Source organism: Heptranchias perlo, chromosome 21, assembly GCF_035084215.1.
Source record: "Heptranchias perlo isolate sHepPer1 chromosome 21, sHepPer1.hap1, whole genome shotgun sequence".
NCBI classification, from domain to species: Eukaryota; Metazoa; Chordata; class Chondrichthyes; order Hexanchiformes; family Hexanchidae; genus Heptranchias; species Heptranchias perlo.
The window spans coordinates 28,905,971-28,928,686 of NC_090345.1; the positions used below are offsets into that span (position 1 = coordinate 28,905,971).

The window sequence follows — 22,716 nt, forward strand, 5'->3', positions numbered from 1 at the left end:
ACAGTCATGGAATCGTTCTTCATATCTCATCAATTACTCATAGTCTTTGTTCCTGTGACTCTGAATATTGACTTCAGCACCTTCAGATCTTAGATGTCTTCCTGATTTTCCATTCCAATATTGGTTTGGCCCAGTTGGTACCATTCTTACCTTGGGTTTGTAGGTGGTGAGTTCAGTCGCCACTCCAAGACTTGAGCACATGATCAAGACTTGATATTCCAGTGCAGTACTGAGCGAAGTGATGTCCTTTGGATGACACAGTGAACCGAGGCCCTGTCTGGTTCTTTCAATGGTTCAGGCAGATGTTAAAGATTATATAGCACTCACTATTCGAAGAAAAGCAGGAAGTTCCAGTGTCCTGGTCAAGGTTCCTCCCTCAACCAACAGCACCAAAAAGATTAATTAGTCATTCATCAAATTTCTGTTGTGGAATATTGCTATTTGCAAATGGGTGCCTTGTTACATAGAATTACATAGAATCTAGAGCATAGAAACAGTTCATTTGGCCCTACTGATCCATGCCGGTGTTAATACTCCACACGAGCGTCCTCCCACTCTATTTACCTCTTCACTGTCTACATAATTGCCGTTCAAAGTAATCCATTCTATGTAAAGCACCTTGAGATGTTTCTGAGAGTTATGAGGAAGAACCATGTAAATATAAGCATTTTTTTTCCCTCCTGATTCCTTTATTTATAGCCCTTCCACCTTGAAGGTTTTCTTCTCAACTTTTGTATTTTTAATGCCCTGTAACAATCTGTTTGAGTTTGCCTTTTTATGCCTTCCAGGACTTCTCATCTCTAGCATTTTAAATGCCGATTGAAGTCTTTGTAAAAGCAGTTAGCATTTCTGTATTCTTGACCTTTACTTCCACTCTATTCTTTGGTCAGCCGTAAAATGAGTCTGTACTACATCATTTCTGGTGATCGGTTAATGTTTTGGGTGAAGACCCATCTTTGTAGTTTGTAATTGGCATTTTTAATTGTTCTGATTGGCAATGACTGACTTGGTGTGGTATATTGACTTTATCCCATGCTTGACAAAGGCCTCATTAGTCACAGTTGGTCACTTTTTAAATTCTGTTAAAATAGTTAAAGACTGAAGGGCATTGCTGCTTTATGATGCCATAAAGTGACCAATGTTACACCATAAGGTGATATAATCTAAAACTTCTATGGAATATGGGATCCTTTCCAAAGAGACAGGTAAGTACATAGAGACTAAGAAATAAGTGAGATTATGAAAAATGAGTGAGATTATGAATATGGTACTTCTTGACTAAAGAATGTTGCAAAGCAGTTGTAGATCAAAAGGTTGAGATGAAGTTGCACATCACAAGAGCAAAATTTGAAACTCAGACCTGCATTGTTCTTCCTGAAGCTGGAGATCATGGGGGAGGGGCAATTTTTTTACCAATAGCAGATGTCTTGAGAAACAGCGAAAGATGTCATGTTTCAATACTCCAGTCATGTAGTTTGAACTCTTGTACTGTAGCATCACTTGATTTGAACAGCATATTTTATTGTAGGCTACAGTGGAATGTTACGTTTTCTCTCTCCATATGTTGTGATACATTTGTGATGTTTTGATTATGTCACATATAATCAGAACAAAAACTGAACCATTTACACAATCAGAACCCTGTGTTACAGCCATAAAACATTGCAAACTATCATTGATCGTAAAGACATAATGGAAATGTCAGGGCTGTGTGATTATTATAAATATCTGCAAAACTGGTGGTGACCAAATAACTTATGAGTGAAGATCACAACTTGGTTATGGTCAACCTCACCAGTGGCTATGCTCATTAGTAACAACAAATTAACTTTCACCAGTGACACATACTCATAAGTGAACCCTGTCATTGGTAAGATATGGCCCTAGAAATTCTGGAGCAGGGATCCGTGGCAACCGGGTTAAGAAAGGGGGCAATTGGGTCGGGAGGTAGCAGCGGCCAGCGGGGATGGAGCAGTAGCGATCGGGGGTGGGGGGGAGAAGCAGCCTGCGTTCTTTTAATGTGTGGTCGGGAGGTGCACTCCTGTTCTTCCCGGCTCCACATTTAGGTAAGTATATTTTTAAAACTTACCTTGTTGATTACGGCCTAACAGGCATTCCCTTTAAGTACCACCTGTTAGGCCACATGTCGGCCTGGTTTTCCTGAGTACAGCCGGCTCTGTTGCTGGCTGCCTCAGGGCAAACCAATCTTGCAGGCGTTAGGCCCCTTGCATATTTTTTGGCCTTTACCAATATGGCAAGCGGCACACTTCTGGCTTATAATGAGCAGGCACTTCCTGCCTGCCATATTGGAGGTCATTTAGTGCCCAAAAAATGGGCGATGCCTAGCCACATTTCTAGGCCATGATAGTTTGCCTATTAGTTCCTTGTAGAATCTAAGTATGGAGCTGCTGTATGTTAATCTGTTTACATAAACATTGCATTGGATCTGAAGACATACAGAGATCAATTGAAGATCTTTGAAAACCACAAGATAGCTTCAGATGAAGAAGGCTCTTTGGTCCATTTAATCTCCTCTTTTCAAACTACCAAGCCTGCATTCTTCCCATTACAGCATCTACCTTTTTCTTAAATGAGCTCAGGGTCCTGGCAACCCATTCCAGCTGTTGATCACCTCTGTAAAGTAGTATTTCCAGACATAAATACAGAAAATGCTATAAATACACAATGGGTTTGTCAGCATTTGTAAAGTGAAAAGCACCTTATTGCTTCAGTTCTGAGAAAATGTACACACCCAAATATTATAGATGTTGACGAGCTTGCTGTGTGTTTCCAGCTTTTGCATTTTTTTTCTTTTTATTTGTAGTTCCTGAAACTTGCCCTTTACTACTCTGACTGACACCTTCTGTATATCAAACAGTCCATATATCTGAATACAACAGGGTTAGCTAGATTATAGTTTTCTATCTTGTATCAAAGAGAACAAATATAGTACATTTTGGCAAATGTTTGCAAACACTGGTTTTGTTGCACAATTTCATAATATTGTACCCATATTAAAATTATATTATCAGTATTAAAATGATTCACTGGAATAAAAAAAACAATAAATAATAAACACTATTTTACATGATGTGTTTTCGTCAGTTTAAATAAAAATTGGTAACTGTGTGAAACGTCCCTTTTTAACAAATCAACTGAGTGCTGAAGAAGGTTTCATGGTCATTAATATCAAAGTGGTCAGCGTATGTGTATGAACAGTTGGGAGTTGTTGTAAACCACCTGAACAGTCTTCTCTATTCTTTTCTTCAGCTACCTTCACCTGCAGCGTGTTGAAGATCCTGCTGAGTGACGTGAAATTCGGAGAAATGGCCTCTTACAAGCAGCTAGCAACACTGGCAGGCAATTCAAAAGCAGTGAGGGCTGTGGGAGGAGCCATGAGAAGTAATCCTGTAAGTTTATGTTAATATCTGAAATGATGAGAAATTATGCTAATTGTATAATTACATTTTGTACCAGCTCATTTTGTTTACAGAAATGGTCCCACTATAATAGCAAGTTCTGATCACAAAGGTATGTTTTAAGCATTTTAATTAAAATATTTATCATTTATTTCCGTAGACTGTAGGGCTAATTTTGGAAGTGTGCATTCCTAGAGGGGAGCCTCACCATTTCAGGAAGTCGTGGGTGCACTCCCCACCATTTTCCATCCATTATAATTAATGATAAGAGACTCGTGGGGAACCTGTTCACAATGTGTGCTCCCTTCCAGCGAGGCTCCCTGCTGAGAGCTCACATTCGTACAATGTATCTTTGCAAACCGCAAATGTCCATGCAATAGAGAAAATAACATTTCAAATTATCTTTCTGCAAGCAATATTTATGTTGCTTAGATAATGAAAATGTACGTATGAATTCCTCCAATGACCCAACTGGTGAAAGCAATGCAAAATTGAACCACCACAAACCAGAAGGTCACTGGTTCAATTCTTCGTCTGTGCTGAAGTAGCTATCTCAGCTAGGCTGTCATTTGGGTTGCTATAATTGCCTCAGTGCCCCTGGACGGAGGAGGGTGAAAAAATCAACCAGAGTTAGTGCTCCTTTTCATTTTGTTCTGGTCCCTGCCGCAAAGGGCACAATCTGTAGTTGTCAGAGTCTGGCTTGGCTGTGACGACTGCCATGATAAAAGAGCTAGCCAACACTCATTGTCCAGACTCACACCTGTATCACACATGAAGGTTGGCTGGTTAGAACCATACCCCAGCAACAGCCAACATCTTCAGAAGAGGAGGATGAGAAAAAGAGGGAGGAAATCACCACAAAAAAAAATCAGCACAAACAGACAGACTGTGTTTTGTATGAGGAGAATCTGTAGGGAGAACTTAAACTACAGGCATGAGTCTGAATGGCCAAACTATACAAAGTCTCCTCCCTCCCATACACAAAGATACACACACTCCTGCTTTTTAGGTCTCCCAATGTGATATCTCATGGGGAGAACATAATTGCCCACCTCTGTTAGGTTCATTTGAAAACAAACAAGATAACATATAACTTTTGAACTAACCAATGCTAACTCCCAAACCCTAAATTGATGCAAATTCACTCTGAGGCATGAGGAGAAAACTGGCAGTGCTAAAAAAATGGCTGTCAGCTGTCAGTCTACCATAGCCAGCATGTTCTTGCACACAGAAATGTTTTGCCTACCTATCTGCATGTTTGGACAAAGTAATTTTTCTGTTTTTTTATTACTTTACTCTTTACCCAGTTTTTTTCAACTAGTTCCTGCACAGCAGACAAGGATAGCTTGAAGGATAATCACTGGGCAGCACGCAAGAGTGGTTTAGGTCAACAGCAGTAACATTTTTTTCCCCAACCTAACAGCTCATGAAACTGCCATAGTACAGAGGGCATGAATGTGGACGTCAGATTCATCCATTGAATCCAACATTTGATTCTATACTAACCAAGGTATTGGATGGGAGACTGCTCTGTAGTTAGAGTCAATGGTCCTCTGTAATCAGATGACATAAAGTTTACTTCTGTAAGGTGGGATTGGACCTGTCAGTTTTACCTCATTCCCCCTTTTCCTCCAGTGTAGTGCTGTATAATCACACAGTGCTCTATTCAGCAAACCCAATTGAGAACTTGCAAAGTTTCCCATTGAGGGCAGGCAAGTTTCAACGTCTGTTAAATCATGTCTTCAAACTGTCAGCACTGCGGTTAGAAGTTCAAGGCTTAACTATGAGATCTACTGGGCCACCATCATATAATCAAGCTTTTAAAACTAGAAACGATTGAAACAGTTTGTTATATTTTGTTACAATACTTTTTTTAAATTTAAGCAGTTTATTATGTTGCTGTATGATTGCACAGGAAACAGAAAGACCATTTTGTATTTAAAATGTTGTTCCATTTTGTAAACAGAAGAACAGATTTGCCACAAAAATTACACTTACTGTATTCAAATATTACATAACTTCTGCCAAGTTTAATAAGTTTCTTAAGATAAAGTAATCGTAACTAGAGTACATTAATATTGGGCCAAATCTTCCTGGAAAAATAATGGCGAGTTCACGATGCACGCTATTATTAATGTGCAAAACGGTTAGCAAGTTCAGGGGAAGAGATATGCCGCGAGTTGCAAATCGCCAGAACTGGCTGGTTGATTTATTCCACTCTGCTCTCTGCCTCACACTAACGGCATCTCGCCCTTAGCCTCCTTGTTATTTTTAAGAATTTGTTGGAATTGTCCTTAAACCTGCTGCAGAAAGTTAGGGCTCATAATTAACAGCGTAAGCACCCTTATTACAACATGATAATTAATGCAATGCCAATCAATCTCTTCAGTCCAAAAAGGGAACAATTTAAAATGGTTGAGTCTCATTCCTGCATGTAGTAAATTTTTCCTATAATTTGAAATTTTAAAAATCTCTAAATGTTTTTCTTTCTTTTCCTTTGTCTCTTTCTTTCCCTCTCTTTATTTCTCTTTCTGTAGCTGATTTGACTCTAATTCACCCTTCTCAGTCGTTCCTCTTTTTTTCTCAATCCTTAAATCTCATTGGTTAAGTAGATAAACCGTTGGTCCTGCCCTTCACTAAGGTCCCAGATGCCCCGCTGCCCTTACCAGTTTGCACTATCAGCAAGTTACGGCGCAAATTATAGTCAAGCTGAAGGGTGCAGGAAAAAGTCTAACTAATGGTGCATGCTGCGAAATGCCCTGCTCCAGCAAGATTTGGCCCATTATGTATTTGACTGCTATCTGCAATACATATTAGTGAAGTCTTTTATGAAATAAAACCAAAAAATATTGGAATTACAAATCTGAACAGAGAAAAGGCAGATATATGATAGGGATCTTTCATCAGATCATCAGTTCTGTCTATTTCCAACATTTTCTGTTTTTATTTCTAATTTCTAGCATTCACAATCTTTTGTAGAATAATAGAAATTTCAAAACAGAAGGCAGCCATTTGGTCATCATGCCTGAACTGGTGCTACGTTCCCCACTGGAGCTATCCACACTAATCCCATTTCGCTGCTTTTTCCTAAATAGCCTTTAATATTTTCTTCTTTAAGTTTAATTCTCTCTCATATGTTGTGATTGACTCAATTTTAATAGCTACTTATGATGAAACATTATATTTTTAGAGGGTATAAATTGGTTTGCATTGTGCCTGTTTTTCAGGTGCAAAACATACCACTTTAGCAGTGGGACAGCCTGTGCCCAATCTACACAGGCGTTGATCCCACTATTTTTCCTGACCATTTTTTAGATATTCAGGGCAGACGCCTAACACGGGCATTAGGCTCCTTAAATAATGGCCTTGCGCCTGTTAAAGGACTCCTTTGACAAATTGGTCACCAGGACCTGCCCCGCTCAGGATTCTTCAATGGCCCTCATGGCTGCCAGCCAAAGGTAAGTTTCTTTTTAAAGAAAACACACCTTCCTACGGAGCCAGGAGGAGTAGGAGTGCTCCACAGGAATCATGATCGCCAACCCCCACCCCTGGAAGCCTGTTCCAATCTCCCTCCCGGGACTTACCCAAAGGCTGCTGCCGTTGAGGCAGGCAATCCGAAATTGGTGGCTCCCATCAGCTGAGCCCGTGGAGGCGTGACCACTGCCGGCAGCTCGCCCCAATTGTTCAGGTTAGGCCCAAGGGCCCATTTCTTTCGATCCTCGGGCCTTTTGCTTCGGGCATGTGTTGACTTCACAGCAACTGAAACCAGGCCCAGACTAATTTCTACCCCTACATATCCTAATAACTCTCCACTTGAAAACTTTCTTCTACCACCCCCTTTATGCATCTCATGCTGTTCCTGAGTTTGTGCTGCCTTGTTACCGATTCACCAACCTGTGGCAATAATCATTCACTTTTTTTTCTTAAAAGACTTTCACCTACATAAGATGATTTATACCCAACCCTGTCTGGAAATCATTTTGTTTAAACACATACATGGATTTGTGCTAAAGAAAAGGATAAGATAAAATGTGTCTCTCTATTTCTTCAGCCTGGAGTATGGTCAGAGACTCTATTGCTTCTTTTTTCAGGCATGGTGTCAGAGGTGTTGCCAAATTTCTTTAGTACATATCCTACTAGTTTTCCTTTGTAGTTAGCTTGCTCCACATAATTCATATAGTGACCTTCCAACTTTATCAGAAGGCAGAAAACTAGTCAGCAGTAGCTGAGAGATGCAATTTCTTTGCCACAATTATGCCAAGGACACAGTGGAGCAACTCACCTTAACAGAGAAAAAACTTCAAATACTTTGCTGTATTTCAGATTGATTATAAGGCCTGTGGTCCTCAAAGGGCAAACATAGAGTTCAATTAACAAGCTCATTAGAACAGTACAGGGAACCCATAAAAGAATCATAAAGGCTCCTGGGAGTAAGGGAATGGAGAACATTGGTTCAAGGTCATATTAATGACTGTCATACAAGTTAAGCGAGATATCACTGACAGCGATTACTATCTATAAGGAAAGGCCTAAATAGAAAGGCTTCTGTGTGAATTTATCTTGCTATGTATGTCTACAGTCCAAAACTTAGTAGCCTAGAAATTTGTTGGTACTGCAAACACTTTACAGGTGTAAAACGAGCACCTGAGCGTCCAATATGGCGGAAGTGCACACACATGCCGCGCCAGAAATGCGCCACCTGCCTTATCGTATCAGCTCCTCCATAGGCTTCCAGGACGCACGCCAGAAGTATTTAAATCACTCGTTAAAATGTTTAAATAAGCCCTTTTGTGAAATTAATCTGCCCCAACGCCTGACTCACCACCGGATAAACTCACTCACCAATTCATGGCACAAACAGGCAGCAAGGACCCTTTGGTAGCGCTATTTAAAGAGTTCATCCACTAAATGCAGGTTAGTTGCTGGTTTGTCCTTTTAGGCTGCTGGTTAACTTCTGGGCAATTTTTGGTCTATTTTCTGACTTCTACAACTGATTTCTGACTTATAAGTTTTTGCCGGACTACTTTTGGCTGCCTTTAAAACAGTTTCACTGCAGTCATGGGTGGTCTGATAAGGAGGAGCAGCCAAGAAGACAGGAGAGAGCAGGAGCAGCTGTGAGAAGAGGGAGGAGAGCACTGTGCAGGAGACCGTACTCACAGTGGGTCTTCAGGGAGCACTTCTACTACCTTAACTTCACTGAGGAGCAATGTGTCAAGTGCCTTCGCTTCATCAAGGAGACTGTCACCGAGCTATGTCACCTGCTACAGCCACAACTCAAGCCTCGAACTGGAGCCTGGACAGCACTACCTGTGGCTGTCATGGTCACCGTGGCCCTTAACTTTTATGCAACGTGGTCCTTCCAGGCTGCAGCATTGATATCTCCCAGTTTTCTGTTCACTGTTGTATCAGGGATGTAACTGAGGCTCTCTATGCCAGGATAAACAGCTCTATCTCTTTCCCAATGGACAGAGTGAAACAGGATGAGAGAGCACTAGGCTTTGCCCACGTTGTAAGCTTCCCCAGCGTGCAAGATGCTGTAGACCTCATCCACATTGCCTTGCATGTTCCTCATCACCATCCTATAATTCTGAACAGAAAGGAATTCCACTCCCTCAACGTCCAGCTTGTTTGCGATCACAGACAGCACATCATGCAGGTCTCTGCATGGTTTCCTGGCAGCAGTCAAGATTGATTCATTTATAGAATCATAGAATCATAGAAGTTACAACATGGAAACAGGCCCTTCGGCCCAACATGTCCATGTCGCCCAGTTTATACCACTAAGCTAGTCCCAATTGCCTGCACTTGGCCCATATCCCTCTATACCCATCTTACCCATGTAACTGTCCAAATGCTTTTTAAAAGACAAAATTGTACCCGCCTCTAATACTGCCTCTGGCAGCTCGTTCCAGACACTCACCACCCTTTGAGTAAAAAAATTGCCCCTCTGGACCCTTTTGTATCTCTCCCCTCTCACCTTAAATCTATGCCCCCTCGTTATAGACTCCCCTACCTTTGGGAAAAGATTTTGACTATCTACCTTATCTATGCCCCTCATTATTTTATAGACTTCTATAAGATCACCCCTTAACCTCCTACTCTCCAGGGAAAAAAGTCCCAGTCTGTCTAACCTCTCCCTGTAAGTCAAACCATCAAGTCCCGGTAGCATCCTAGTAAATCTTTTCTGCACTCTTTCTAGTTTAATAATATCCTTTCTATAATAGGGTGACCAGAACTGTACACAGTACTCCAAGTGTGGCCTCACCAATGCCCTGTACAACTTCAACAAGACATCCCAACTCCTGCATTCAATGTTCTGACCAATGAAACCAAGCATGCCGAATGCCTTCTTCACCACCCTATCCACCTGTGACTCCACTTTCAAGGAGCTATGAATCTGTACTCCTAGATCTCTTTGTTCTATAACTCTCCCCAACGCCCTACCATTAACGGAGTAGGTCCTGGCCCGATTCGATCTACCAAAATGCATCACCTCACATTTATCTAAATTAAACTCCATCTGCCATTCATCGGCCCACTGGCCCAATTGATCAAGATCCCGTTGCAATCCCAGATAACCTTCTTCACTGTCCACAATGCCACCAATCTTGGTGTCATCTGCAAACTTACTAACCATGCCTCCTAAATTCTCATCCAAATCATTAATATAAATAACAAATAACAGCGGACCCAGCACCGATCCCTGAGGCACACCGCTGGACACAGGCATCCAGTTTGAAAAACAACCCTCTACAACCACCCTCTGTCTTCTGTCGTCAAGCCAATTTTGTATCCAATTGGCTACCTCACCTTGGATCCCATGAGATTTAACCTTATGTAACAACCTACCATGCGGTACCTTGTCAAATGCTTTGCTGAAGTCCATGTAGACCACGTCTACTGCACAGCCCTCATCTATCTTCTTGGTTCTTTGTCCTGCACCAGTCCTCTGTGCCACCTTTATTCCAATCAGGCCATCAAGAGACAGGCTGGCTACTAGGCAACAAGACCTTCAGACATCACTCATGGTTCCTATCAGAAACACGGGCACAGCTGCAGAGGTGGCCTAGAACAAGAGCCTTGCTGCCACCCAAAACCTCATTGAGCAGACAATCGGCATGCTCAAGCAACGCTTCCGCTGCCTGGACCATTCGGGAGGAGCTTTGCAGTACAGCCCTGACTGTGTATCCAGATTTGTGGTAGTCTGTTGCATGCTGCATAACTTTTCCATAATGAGAGACCAGCCCTTATCATCACCTGGACAGCAAGAATTACAGGAGGAGGAGGAGCAGGAGCAAGAACAGCCAAAGAGGAGGAAGACCATAAGCAGCATCGACCACCACTGTCCCTAGCTGCCAGAGCACCTCATCCAAGAGCACTTCACATGAACTAGCCCTCCCATTCCCAATACACCAACAGTCCCACAATACTTATCAACACCATCCTTAGTACCACCATTCGATTGCCTCCTTCAGTCCAGCCTCTTCCCCTCACTTCACTACAAATATTAACACCACCAAATCCAGAACCAAAACAAAAGTATCCAACAATTCAATTACAAATGTGTATAATATGTCACCTCCCCATGATTGAGCCTCTGCTATCTGCTCTAACAGCTGCCATGGCAGCTCAGATGGCTGCCATCTTGGCTTTGGGGGCCAATTCAGGATTAATTAAGAATCACCCTTGTGCTGGTTAGCCCTTTAGTGCCTGTGCTCCTAGGAAATCTATCCCCAGTGGCTACAACTTGGTAGGTGGAAGGCTGCTGAGCTTCCATTAGGGACACTTTAGATGGCCATGGTGGGAGACCTCAAGCAGCTGTGGGCCTTGAGGGCCCCAGCTGAACATTACAGCATCTCGACATGGGCTGGGCAAGTCTGACCCAGCTGGCTATGTAGCACTAACAAGGGCACTAGCAGAGTGGGTGGTTGCAGAGCAGGCATGCTGTAATTCCAAGAGATGCCAGGTGCCTCTCCCATGGATCCAATGCCACTCTGCTGGGACTGCACCTCAGCACTGCTACAGCTCTGCGTAATAACAGAGTGCAGGAGTGATGTGATGCCCTGTCAACACTGGCTCCCAGAGCCAAGATGGCAGCCATCTAAGCTGCCATGGCAGCTGTTAGAGCTGACAGCAGAGGCTCAATCATGGGAAGTGACATTTTCATGTTCATGGAGCTGACCACTGGCTCCATATTGGACAGAATGGTCTCCTTGCTCTGCATGAAGCCCTGACACAATTTGAGCTGGACTCCTCCATGCTCTGAGCCATTGCACGCAGGCTCTCTGGCAGGCTGCCCGGTACAGCTAGCATTTCCTGATCTACACCCACCAGCCTTTTTCAGTAGCCTGGGCCTTCAAAGTCAGCGTCTGTGTCCTCTGCAGCAAAGCTAGTGTGCGATCTTGTCCTCTGATGAGCTGGTACCTGTGGCTTTCTTTCCCCCGCCCTAGCCCCTGCACACTTATGGCCAGTGATGACCATGTGAAGACCCTTTCTTTAACCTACCTTCTAAAGTGCGCATGGTGCCAGTCTCTAAGCTGGTGCTCGTTCGAGTCAGATTGAGTGATGCTACATCTTCATGAAGACTGGCCTCCTCTTCCTGAAGTGGCAAAGAGGCATCCACATCTTCAGTGCCTACATGAAAGAGAATAACAAGGGTTAGCTTTTAGTATGAAGGGGGAGCAGAGAGAGAAGTGGCTGGTGAAAGCAGCTGCAGTTTGTCAGAGAGTGTGTAAGGTGAGATAGAACTAAGAAGGGAAAAAGAGGATAAGTTATGAAGAAAGCCTACACGACGTCTCCTCCAGCAGTGCCACTCGCCACAGCCATGACTCTCCCCCTGCCCATGATGGCCAGCGCATTTTCTTCCACGGGGAGAGGTGTGCAGGCAGGCTCGGGCTCCTCCGGTTGTGGCCTCCTGTCACAAGTTGTGCACGATCTTTTCCTGAAAGAGAAAAGGACATGTTATAATGACAGCCTTGTGAGGTGTTTAGAGAATGTGCCTGTCATGGTTGAATAGTTTATCTGTAGTGTGTAAGATGTGAGGTGTGGGAAGTGAGGGTTGCAGCAGTGGTGAGAATAGGAAGTGCAAAGTATGGGAGCAGCAGGAGAAGGAGATGGAATGAAGTATGATGCAGTGTTTGTAGGAGAGTGAAGGGAAGTGGGGGAGAGGAGTGCTGTGAGTAGTGGTGCTGCAGATGGTGCAAGTGTGATGAGATAGTACTTGAGGTGACAGGTAAAATTCTTACCTTGACAACTCTGGTGAGGTCATTGAACTTCTTTTGGCAGTGCAGCCTCGTCCTGGGAGCTAAGCTCCTGGCATTAGCCTGCTTAATGATCTCTTCCCACTGGCGGCAGAGGTATTGTCTTGAGAGCTTTTTGCCCCTGGAGGGGGGGGGGATCAGGATCTCCCTTCTCCTGTCCACCGCCTGGTGATTTATGGCCAGTGATTCACCACGTGAAGACCCCTTCTTTAGAGAGTAGGTTAAAGTGCGCATGGTGCCAGTCTCTGAGCTGGTGCTTGTTCGAGTCCAATCGAGTGATGCTACTTCTTCGAGAAGGCTGGCCTCCTCTTCCAGAAGTGGCATAGGGGCATCCACATCTTCAGTGAAAGAGAATAACAAGGGATAGCTTTTAGCATGAAGGGGGAGCAGAGAGAGAAGCGGCTGGTGAAAGCAGCTGCAGTTTGTCATGCAGTGTGTGAAAGGTAAGCTAGAAGTAAGAAGGGAAATAGAGGATAAGCTGTGAAGAAACCCTGCCTGCCTGCACATCCAACACTGCATCAGAGAACCTGGGTATCCTCTCTGGACTTCTTCCAGCCATTTATCACCTTACAAGCATTCCGTGCTGGCTGCAGCCAGAGTACACCTCCCCTTTAAGAGATGCTGGCTGCCTTTAAGTGACATTACTGAAGCCCGATTTCCTACCTCCCCCCAAATGGGCGCACAGCCAATGAATAGCGCTGGCAACGTGCCTGAGTCATGGTAACGAGCTGCCAGCACCAATTTGACGTGGCCCCTGCAACCACATGAACAGGTGCGTGGAGCGTGCGCAATGCCTCCTACCCGGCCATTTTTGGGTGCGCTCGAATTTCTAGGTCAATGTTTGTATTAAACTGAGTGGCCTCTGGTTCGGGGTCAGTATATTTCAGAATATAAGACTGCCTTATAATTGAAAATATAAGGGTTGATCTTCGAAACAGTTGAGAGTCTGGAAAGGCATTTGTGATTTCTAGTTTTGTTGCAGGTGCTTCTTGTAACATTTTTGCAGCTGCAACTTATTTTCAAATAGGGCGTTGCAGAAATCTGTAGGGCTTCAGAAAAAAAGTGTCACAATTGTTTTTCCGTAAGCCAAGAATGTGTCATCATAAATAAATAGTGTCTTCTTCCCCATCTACGTTTTTAGATCTTTGCCTTCCTGCAAATAATAAGTCTGTAAGAAAGTGTCTTATGTTTTGCTCACCAGGGGTTAGATTCACAGGACAGCCACATGCTGAGACTGTGGATTAGAAGTGAAGTGAAGCATCTATCTAGATTGCTTGAGACAATGAAGGTTCATTATAGAACACTCCAATAAACATTCACACCGTAGAGATTGGAATTCCCTATCCTTTTGAGGTCTGCAAGGGCTAATTCCAAGGAGCCCACACCTGGGCATGAGTTGTAACCAGATAATTGGCTGCTCCATTGGCCAACCCCTAAACATTTAAGGGGTGGATGTCGAGCTCTCAATTTCCTGTCTGGACTATGGCGACAAAATCATGCATGTTTAAAGTCACTTGATGAGTTCTACTGAGAAATGTAAACAATTTTACAACACCAAGTTATAGTCCAACAATTTTTATTTGAAATCTACAAGCTTTCAGAGGCTTCCTCCTTCCTCAGGTAAAAGTTATAGTCCAAATTGTTGGACTATAACTTGGTGTTGTAAAATTGTTTACAATTGTCAACCCCAGTCCATCACCACATCTACTGAGAAAGGCAGGTAAGGACGAGGCCAGTCTACCTTAAGAACAGAGCTGACCAAGCCCAGAACAAGCCTTGGTCTATTTCAGTGATAGGGCAAATCAAAAGAAAGTGTTACTTAACCCACTAATCAGTACAATGAAGTAAAGTTTATCATTTTCTTTATTACAAGGAAGAACTGAAGTTAAGTTGAAGTAATGTGAGTTACACCTCTGGCAAGGAAGAACCCACTCAGTACTGCACTGGAGTGTCTGCCTAGATTAAGTGTTCAAAAATTGGAGTGGGATTTGAAGGCATAATCTTCTAACCTCAGTTTCACTGTTCTGACGAAAGGTCTGCGACCTGAAACGTTAACTCTGTTTCTTTCTCCATGGATGCTGCCTGACTTACTGAGCTTCTCCAGCATTTTCTGTTTTGATTTCACTATATCATATGTACTTGCATGATATGATGTATATCATTCACCATATAATGAGTATATTTTATTGTACAGTGTATATATATTTCTGTGAATGACATATATGTATTTCATCATTCCATAAGATCTTGGTGTTTTACCCAGACATTTTCCTACTGCTTTTGTCCAAATCAGTTACAGCCCTTTCAAATCTGTTGACTTTTTGACATTTCCCTGCAGATGCATTGTATTTGTGATTGGTTTATTGCAAGTCTGCAAATTTGTTAACTTTTCTGCAAATTGTTTCAAAATGCTGAACTTAAGAATGATCCCAGCTTTGTCGTATTTAAACGGATGAAACAAAAAGTGCGGTAAAATTATTAACTTTTAAAAATTGTGTTCACAAAGTCGAACAGAAAATGGATATGTTGGCTTTGTAACTCGGTTTGTTGACAGTGGAAGATGGATTTGGAAATAGATACAATTATGTTGCTGAATCATCAGTTGGCCATAGTGGAATGGTCACTTTCTACTGTATAAAGCCTAAAACAAGTAATGAGCTTGACACCACTGTTGAACACTGCACCATTCAGTCTACTGACAGGATTTGCTAAATGCAGTTCAAAGACAATCAATACATGGTACAGAGAGCTTTTCTTTACCTTTTTTAAACAAGAGCTTTATTGGGGAGTTAGTTTATTCACAGATTGCCACGAGCATTAATGACTGCCAGCGTCTTGTTTTGCCAGTCACCTAGATGGCTGTTGATAAAGATTTAGCATCATGTTCTAAGTGTCAGGGCTGTCAGTAGTGCTGAACCATTTGACCAGAAGAAAAAACGCACAGGGAGCTATTGATTACAGCTTCTCAGTGTCACTTGTTCACCAGGATTTAGGTATTGATGAGGCCTGGAGTGAAAACAAGTCCTTTCCCTGGTGGGCTCTACCCAGAAGTACAAAATGCAAAGTTAGAGAGAATATTCAGCTGTTACCTGAATCTAAGGGATTCCAGTATTGATTGAAAGGCTCCTTCATGTTATTTTTGTTCAAGACAAATCTATGGTTTTGGAAATTTACAGTATGTGAAAAAGTGAGCATACCTGACTGGATTTATTAGAGTTCATACAGCCAGTATGACAGATGCTGTGGAAAAACAAACTATTTAAAATACTATTTTATCAGTACTTTAAGATTTATTTCAACAAAAGTTTTAAGAATTCAATTTCACTAATGTTTCATGGTTTATTGCTATGGCATTTAAAGCTCAAACACTTGTTGAATTTTGAAGTGCAGTTGTTTTGGATGAATGCACCAGCTTTAGTTTAGCCTTTTCAAAGTTGATCCAAGACCCAAGTCATTGAAATGGTACGCTAAAGGGAATCACCCAGATGAAGATGTGGTTCTGATCAAAGTTGTTTGTCAGGTGAGGGTTCAGAACTCATGACAGACTAAGAGATTTTAGGAGGAACCAGAGACGGACATTGCCCAGTTGTATTGACTGAGTTCATTTGACTTTGAGTACAGTACCCTTAAAATTAAAATGAAGGCCCCCCCCCCTCAGCTTTCCAATGGTTTAACTGGTTGAGACAGTGAGCAGCGAGCTACATAGACGTGGAAGCTCCGAGGTTTGATCCCCAATCTGTCCTGAGTTAGCTGATTCAGCCAGGGCGTCAATAAAGCGCCTTCCAGTTGGCTTCAGCACTCCTATTCGTTGGCTGTGAAGCACGTTAGAACATCCTGAGATGCTATATAAATGTTCGTTCTTTATTTCAATTTCTTTATTTCCTTCCTTCCTAGAGGATGATCACATGTGTGGAATTATACCCAACAAGGAGTTAACACCTTCAGGAAAGGAGGAGGGCAGTGGAGAAAAAATGAATGGGGTGGGGGAATTAAAAAAGAGAAGTCACTGATTCAATGTTTTAAAAATAAGAAACGGATGTAGTATGTTTAACAAAAACACATATTGTACTGCAAGGTGCATATTTTAATACTCCACCTGAAGTAAATTAGCTAACGCAATCATGATTCTTTTCATGCAAAGTGTACTTTTCTGCCTTTTTAAAAATATTTTTCATGCTCTTTTGATTCCTCAATCTATGTGAGAAATGGAAGGCAGATGTGTAGCCTGTTTGCAAGCCAGTGCCTCTAAGCAACTACTTGATGGTAATTGAGAACAGTGCAGATTGATACCACCTTCTGTAAGTTGCCATCTCCCTCCATTTGGGGGAAAGATTCCATCTTTACTTGATGCAACTCTCTTATGGTCAAGAAGGGAACATGGGCTCACTATGTAGGGAAATCAATGGCATAAACCTAGCACCATACCACCCGATTGTGCCACTAGGCTGTTTGTACCAGTTTAAAAGAAATTGCTAAAATCCTAGTGCTAGTGCTGCAATAAATATTTTAATATTCAATGAATCTGTTCTAGAGAGAGGTTATCAATCAAACTGAAACCATATTTCACAGATAGAAACAATCAATGATTACTGTTTCTAGAAACACAAAAGGAGTTTCATTTTAACGTAGTTGTTAACCCATTTAAAATAAATGAGTTAATGATCGTGTTGAGTAGAGCACAAAGCAATTTTACACAAATGCTTTAATCAGTGTGCTAAGCCCCAAAATAAAGTAAATGATTGAAACTGGCAAGTTACTGTTTAATTATCAAAATGTAATTTATTATGTACCCTTCTATCTATTTGGAATAGTCATTCTATGCAATATAGCATTGTGGGGGCATGCAAATCATAATTCTTGAGATTTTAAAAACATTCTCGGTAATATTAGAGAAATTATTATAATGCTGTCAAAAGCATAAATTAAGTGAGGGAAAGAGAAATATACAATGAAATATTGGAAAATAATGGGGCAGAAATTGCTCGGAGCAGCAAACCAACACTGCTTGCCGCTCCATAGATTTATACAAACCCGCTAACTTACCGCAGTGTTTTCATCGGCCATTTCCTCGAATAGGAAGCGGAGAAGAGCCCAGTGTCAGTTCAAGTGAAGCTAAGACCCTGGGAGAAGCAAGAGGATTGATCTCTCCGCTCAACCAATCAGATCGTAGCATTTGTGACACGCTATATTCACTGTCTCTGCAGGCATGGAGCGTTAAACTAGAAAGTGAAAGGTACAACATTAAAATCAATGTAAAAACAGTTATATACAGTGAAAAAGAGAGGGTAAGAAATAATTGAATTAAAGAGACAGAAGGGAAAAGTTTTTTTAAATTTAATTTTTTAATTTAATTTTTTTTTTAAAATGATAAATCCATTAAAATAAGGAGTAATGAGACACCACATTTTCAAAAGTTAGTTTTTAATTGTTTGGTAATCATTAAGATTTATTACGCTGTTAAAACTTAGTTTAGATTTTTAAGCGTACCTGTTTTGTGGCGTAATTAGTTATTTTCCAGCTGGGCAGATAAGCAAGTTTGCACTTTTTCAATGATTTCTCTGATTGCAGCGTGTGATATACCTTTAATTCGAAGCTGTCATATCGCCAGCGAACCAGTAGGAGCAAGTTCAGAATTTCCACGTTTCACTGCGCATGTGCGAACGTCGGAACTGCCTCTTCCATTTTGCCACTAACAACGGACAGCGCTGTTAAGCTCTGTTATTTTGAGAGCGATTTCTGCCCAATATATGATATAACTGGCACAATTATATTGTTAACCTTAAACTGTCAAAAAAAGCTCATTTCCCAGCACCATTTCTGTATATTCTTATGGATAAAAACAATTCCATAGAAAAGGAAGGAAAGTTCAAGGGTTACAGTTCCTTGTACAATCTGTCATCGCTTTGAATAGAAACCATTTTTAACACCGATGACAGTGATGAGAGCAAATGATATCAGTTTGTCTAGTTTAAGTATTCATTTTGGTGTATTCCACACCCACATACTAGACTCTTTACATTCTTTTTAAGAGAAGTGCTTAATGTAACCTTTTATGATTACAGTGGTTATATCTAATGAATTTCCACAATTCATTGAGGTCATATCATACAACAAGAATCTCCTAATAAAAGGCATACTGCTAACAAAATATTTCCATAAATAAACACTGAAGTGTTAAAATTAAGTAAAACAGGATTCCATTCATACTTGTAAGTAGCTGAGGAATTGAATATTTTTTTCTTATTATTCAACTGTGTACTTACTGGAACAGTGGACAAGGTGAATATAGAGTAATGTTGTACCTTACTGAATATACTCTTAATCCTTACTTCAATTTTCAAACTAGGGATAGCAACAGTGATATATTTATTGATTAATAGAACCTTGTTATTGTACTACAAGCAACACTTCAAATAGGACTATTTTCATTGCACTGGCGTAATGACATTACAGTCCGTGGTGCAATCATTTCCGCTTCCATTTTATTATTTAAAATCATGCTGTAAACACTCTTAATTCTATCGATTTTAGCTTTCCTACTGGCTCGATGCACTGGACCTTAAACTCCAAGAAGGAAACAAGTTCAATTTTTGTTCTGCGCAGAGTTAACTAATCTCAGCAAAACTGTGATGGGGATTCTACAATTAGCCTTAGCTTCTTTGGGCTAAATATAGGGAGTATGCATACGTGGGCATCAAGTAAGGACCAGGATCAGGTTTGGCCATGGCTTTCTCTCTTTCCCCTTCCCCAAGTAGAATAGCCTACCGACTCTCGCTTTGTAGAGTTATATATTAAAATTGGTAGTTTGGATGAAGTACCACAGAGTTGCCAGCACATATGAAACTGTGCCATAGCAGGCTCACCGTCTTCAGAAAAGGACTGGATAAGGGAAGAAAAATGGATGGATAAAGATAATGAAAGGCGGTGTCTATCACACATGGCACCAGTTTTCCCCTCTAACCAATTTACAATGTTCATATGCATGGCAATTCCAGTGTCAGCAAACAGTATCATTATTACAACCTCCCAATGAAGCAAGAGTCAGTTCAAGGTCAGCTTACACACACAACAAATTGGAATGAAGACTCTTAAAAAAATTATAATGAAGCGACTGTGTTGGGACAAGGAGTTTGCAACACTGTGCTTTCACCTCTGGGACCTGGGTTTGAATCCAGTCTAAAGTCTGTCTGCTGGCTACAAGGATCCTACGTCCCTTGACTCAAATGTCATTGAGTCATTCCCAACCTGATTCCTAATGATGTGAGTCCACAGCATAAAGCTCCTCATAATTTAACGCCAGTTATCACTAAAATGGCAGTCTCACTGAAATAGGCCATAAGAATGGCTCATGTCAGAAATGGAAAGGTCACACTGGTGCAGTCGGGAATATTCTTCATCAGTTGGGATTTAAGTACATTTTGCAACAAAGCCAGGGAAGCTTTATTGTGCATCTACTTATGCTGTATTTGCCCCAAGGGTGCATGTTGTAGGGATGGGTGCTTCAAGTAAGAAAGTGTTCCATTCCCTGACACTAATACTCCTTACTCCAGTGAACACACAAAAAGGTAAAAGGCCCAGCATAAACAAGACATTCAGTCAATGCACAGGTAAAGACTGAAGAGTCTGATTTCCAAAATAAGTTTCTTTGCAATTGAACCACATCTCAAGATGGCATGCAGGAAAATTAAATGTTTTCATGTCTTTAAGTCAGAATGGAACAAACTTGTGAACTTTTGCACTTAGAACAAAAATTAAGATAAGTAATCAAAGTACAATTGCGAACGATCCATAATGAAAGAAGCTGTGACTGATTTCAGTGCAAATCCGATAAAAATATATTGAAGAGGGGAGAACAACATTTACAGAAAGAAACCAACACTGTACAAGTGACATGGCCACAAGCAATAATATCATTAATTGGGACAGGGGTTATATCAGTTGCTGATTTATGTTCACCCCAACATCATACTTTTTCATCAGTTTAATTTTATACACTGCCATTTTCCTCTTCCAACTACAGGTATCTTATGACATGCCATAGTTAGTGGATAGTAATTTTTCAATATAGCGAGTCACTACACAGTGCCTCACTAATATTAATGCTTTTTGCTGTTGCCTGTTGATCTATGAGATGGAGTAAAATCAACAGACTTGCTGAAAGCAGCAGGAACAAATTAAAATATTTGACATTAATGTGGAGCGACATTTAATATTTCCGTTTGTGGAGATTATGACGTGGAAATATCATAAATCTGTTGCAATTTCAACTTCATCAGAACATTTTAACAAAGATGCAAGTCATTTTCCTGTCCCTGTTTTATGTATAAAAAAGTTAGTTTGAAAATATCATGTGGGGGATGCACTGAATTTGCAAGGAAACATCTTCACAGGTTTGAAAATGCTATTTGTATGCATTTCTGTTACACGGCTTGTAAAGTAATGCATTTCTGTACATGAAATTGATCGAAGTCACCAAACCATTGTGTTTTATTCTTGCACTGGAAATGTAAGTTGCAGTGTTTTGAAATTGAGGCTGATTTTTTGTTCCTCAGTCAAGCCCTGGCTTTCAATATGTTAAACACATTCCACTACTCTTTATGGGCTAAACAAAGGAATATTAATGTTCATATTTTCACCATAAACTGGTAGTTATTTCATTATAAAAGGAATGTTGTGCCATTCAGTGACGATAGTAAGCAAATTTGGGAGATTAGAATTTTTTCAGTCTTCTGAGTTTTACTACATCCAGTTTCACTGCAAGCAATTTTCAAATATATATACACAGCTGCATTTTGCAAATCTAATCTCCTGTCTGAGCCTCATACCTGGTTTAGTATTCTAAACGCATGTGGTAAGACCATAAGAAAGCATAGAATGAGAAAGAAAAACATTCAGCTCACCAAACCCATTCCCTACAAAAACCAAATAAACCAGCTGTCATGGACCGTACCTGACTCATTTAATCTCTTGAAGAAAACTTCTGCAAAGTTTCTCTTTATCCCCAAATGATGACTCGACCAAAACTCCAGAATAACTATCTAATCTTACATCTGATGTTGTTCATTGTTGACTTCATGCTCTAATTGTGATAAATTCAATGTCCATCTGGAAATTTAACATCCTGAACTTTGCCAAATATCCACACCCTATCAGGAGACCATTTGGCCACTCGTGACCCACCTGAAACCATAGTACAAACCCGAAGTCAGCTCAGAATCCTAATCATAATGGGCACACAGGCTTCAAACCTGAATCCTACATGCCTAATCCATGGCTGCTGCCTCCACAGCTACTCCAACACTCCCATGGTTGGTTCACATCCCAGCACAACGGTTTGCCTCTACTTTCCCTTTGTCACCTTTTCAAGGCTGGTTGAAGAAATTTGAATTTTAAATATGCTCCACATATGCAAATCGTACTAGATGTGGATGAACATGTGTAATTTCGTTTAACCTTTTTAAATCATATTTCAGCTTCACCCTGCAGCATGCAAGCAGCTAAAACAGCAGGGGTAACTGAAGAGGGTTATTCTGCCAGCCAGTTCTTAAAACCGGCCCAAATCTAATAAGTTGATTTTCTGAAACTAACAAGAACACAGAAATGAGTTTCCAATGCAAATTCTCAACATTTTTATACATGCTAAATTTACCATAAATCTCCTTTTGATAAAGCTGGACCGTTCGTATGTGTGATCTAATTTCAGGCACTAATATCACACCTGTATTACAGGTACCAGTATCATGACTGTTTAATTCAGTCTCACCCCTTCAGTCTAGAAACTCAATTTGCAGAACATAGGAGCTGTAGCTCTATATAGCATAAAGTGGAACTATACCAAGGAGCTGCTGATGGTGGGGGAGGGTGATTGAAGAGAGAGAAGAACTCTGCAGAGTGTTGAAACTCCTATTCTGTGAACTACATTGGAAGAGCAAAACTGGTTTACATTTGCTGTTTTACTTTTATTCATTGCCTGTCGGTCTGCTAAAAGTATTTATTTGCAGTAACTGTCTAATTGCTCATTTATTAGTCATTTTGGT

The 22,716-nt window shown here is 41.1% G+C and overlaps 1 protein-coding gene across 4 annotated transcripts in view; it reads left to right on the forward strand.

The window, feature by feature from the left end:
• mgmt (O-6-methylguanine-DNA methyltransferase) overlaps positions 1-22,716 on the forward strand; it is a 372,467-nt gene that overhangs the window by 344,062 nt on the left and 5,689 nt on the right. For all 4 annotated transcript variants that reach the window (XM_068002376.1, XM_068002377.1, XM_068002375.1 and 1 more), the window contains one exon: positions 3,271-3,410. In XM_068002376.1, coding sequence (XP_067858477.1) covers positions 3,271-3,410 — 140 coding nt within the window. The remainder of the gene's footprint in view (positions 1-3,270; positions 3,411-22,716) is intronic.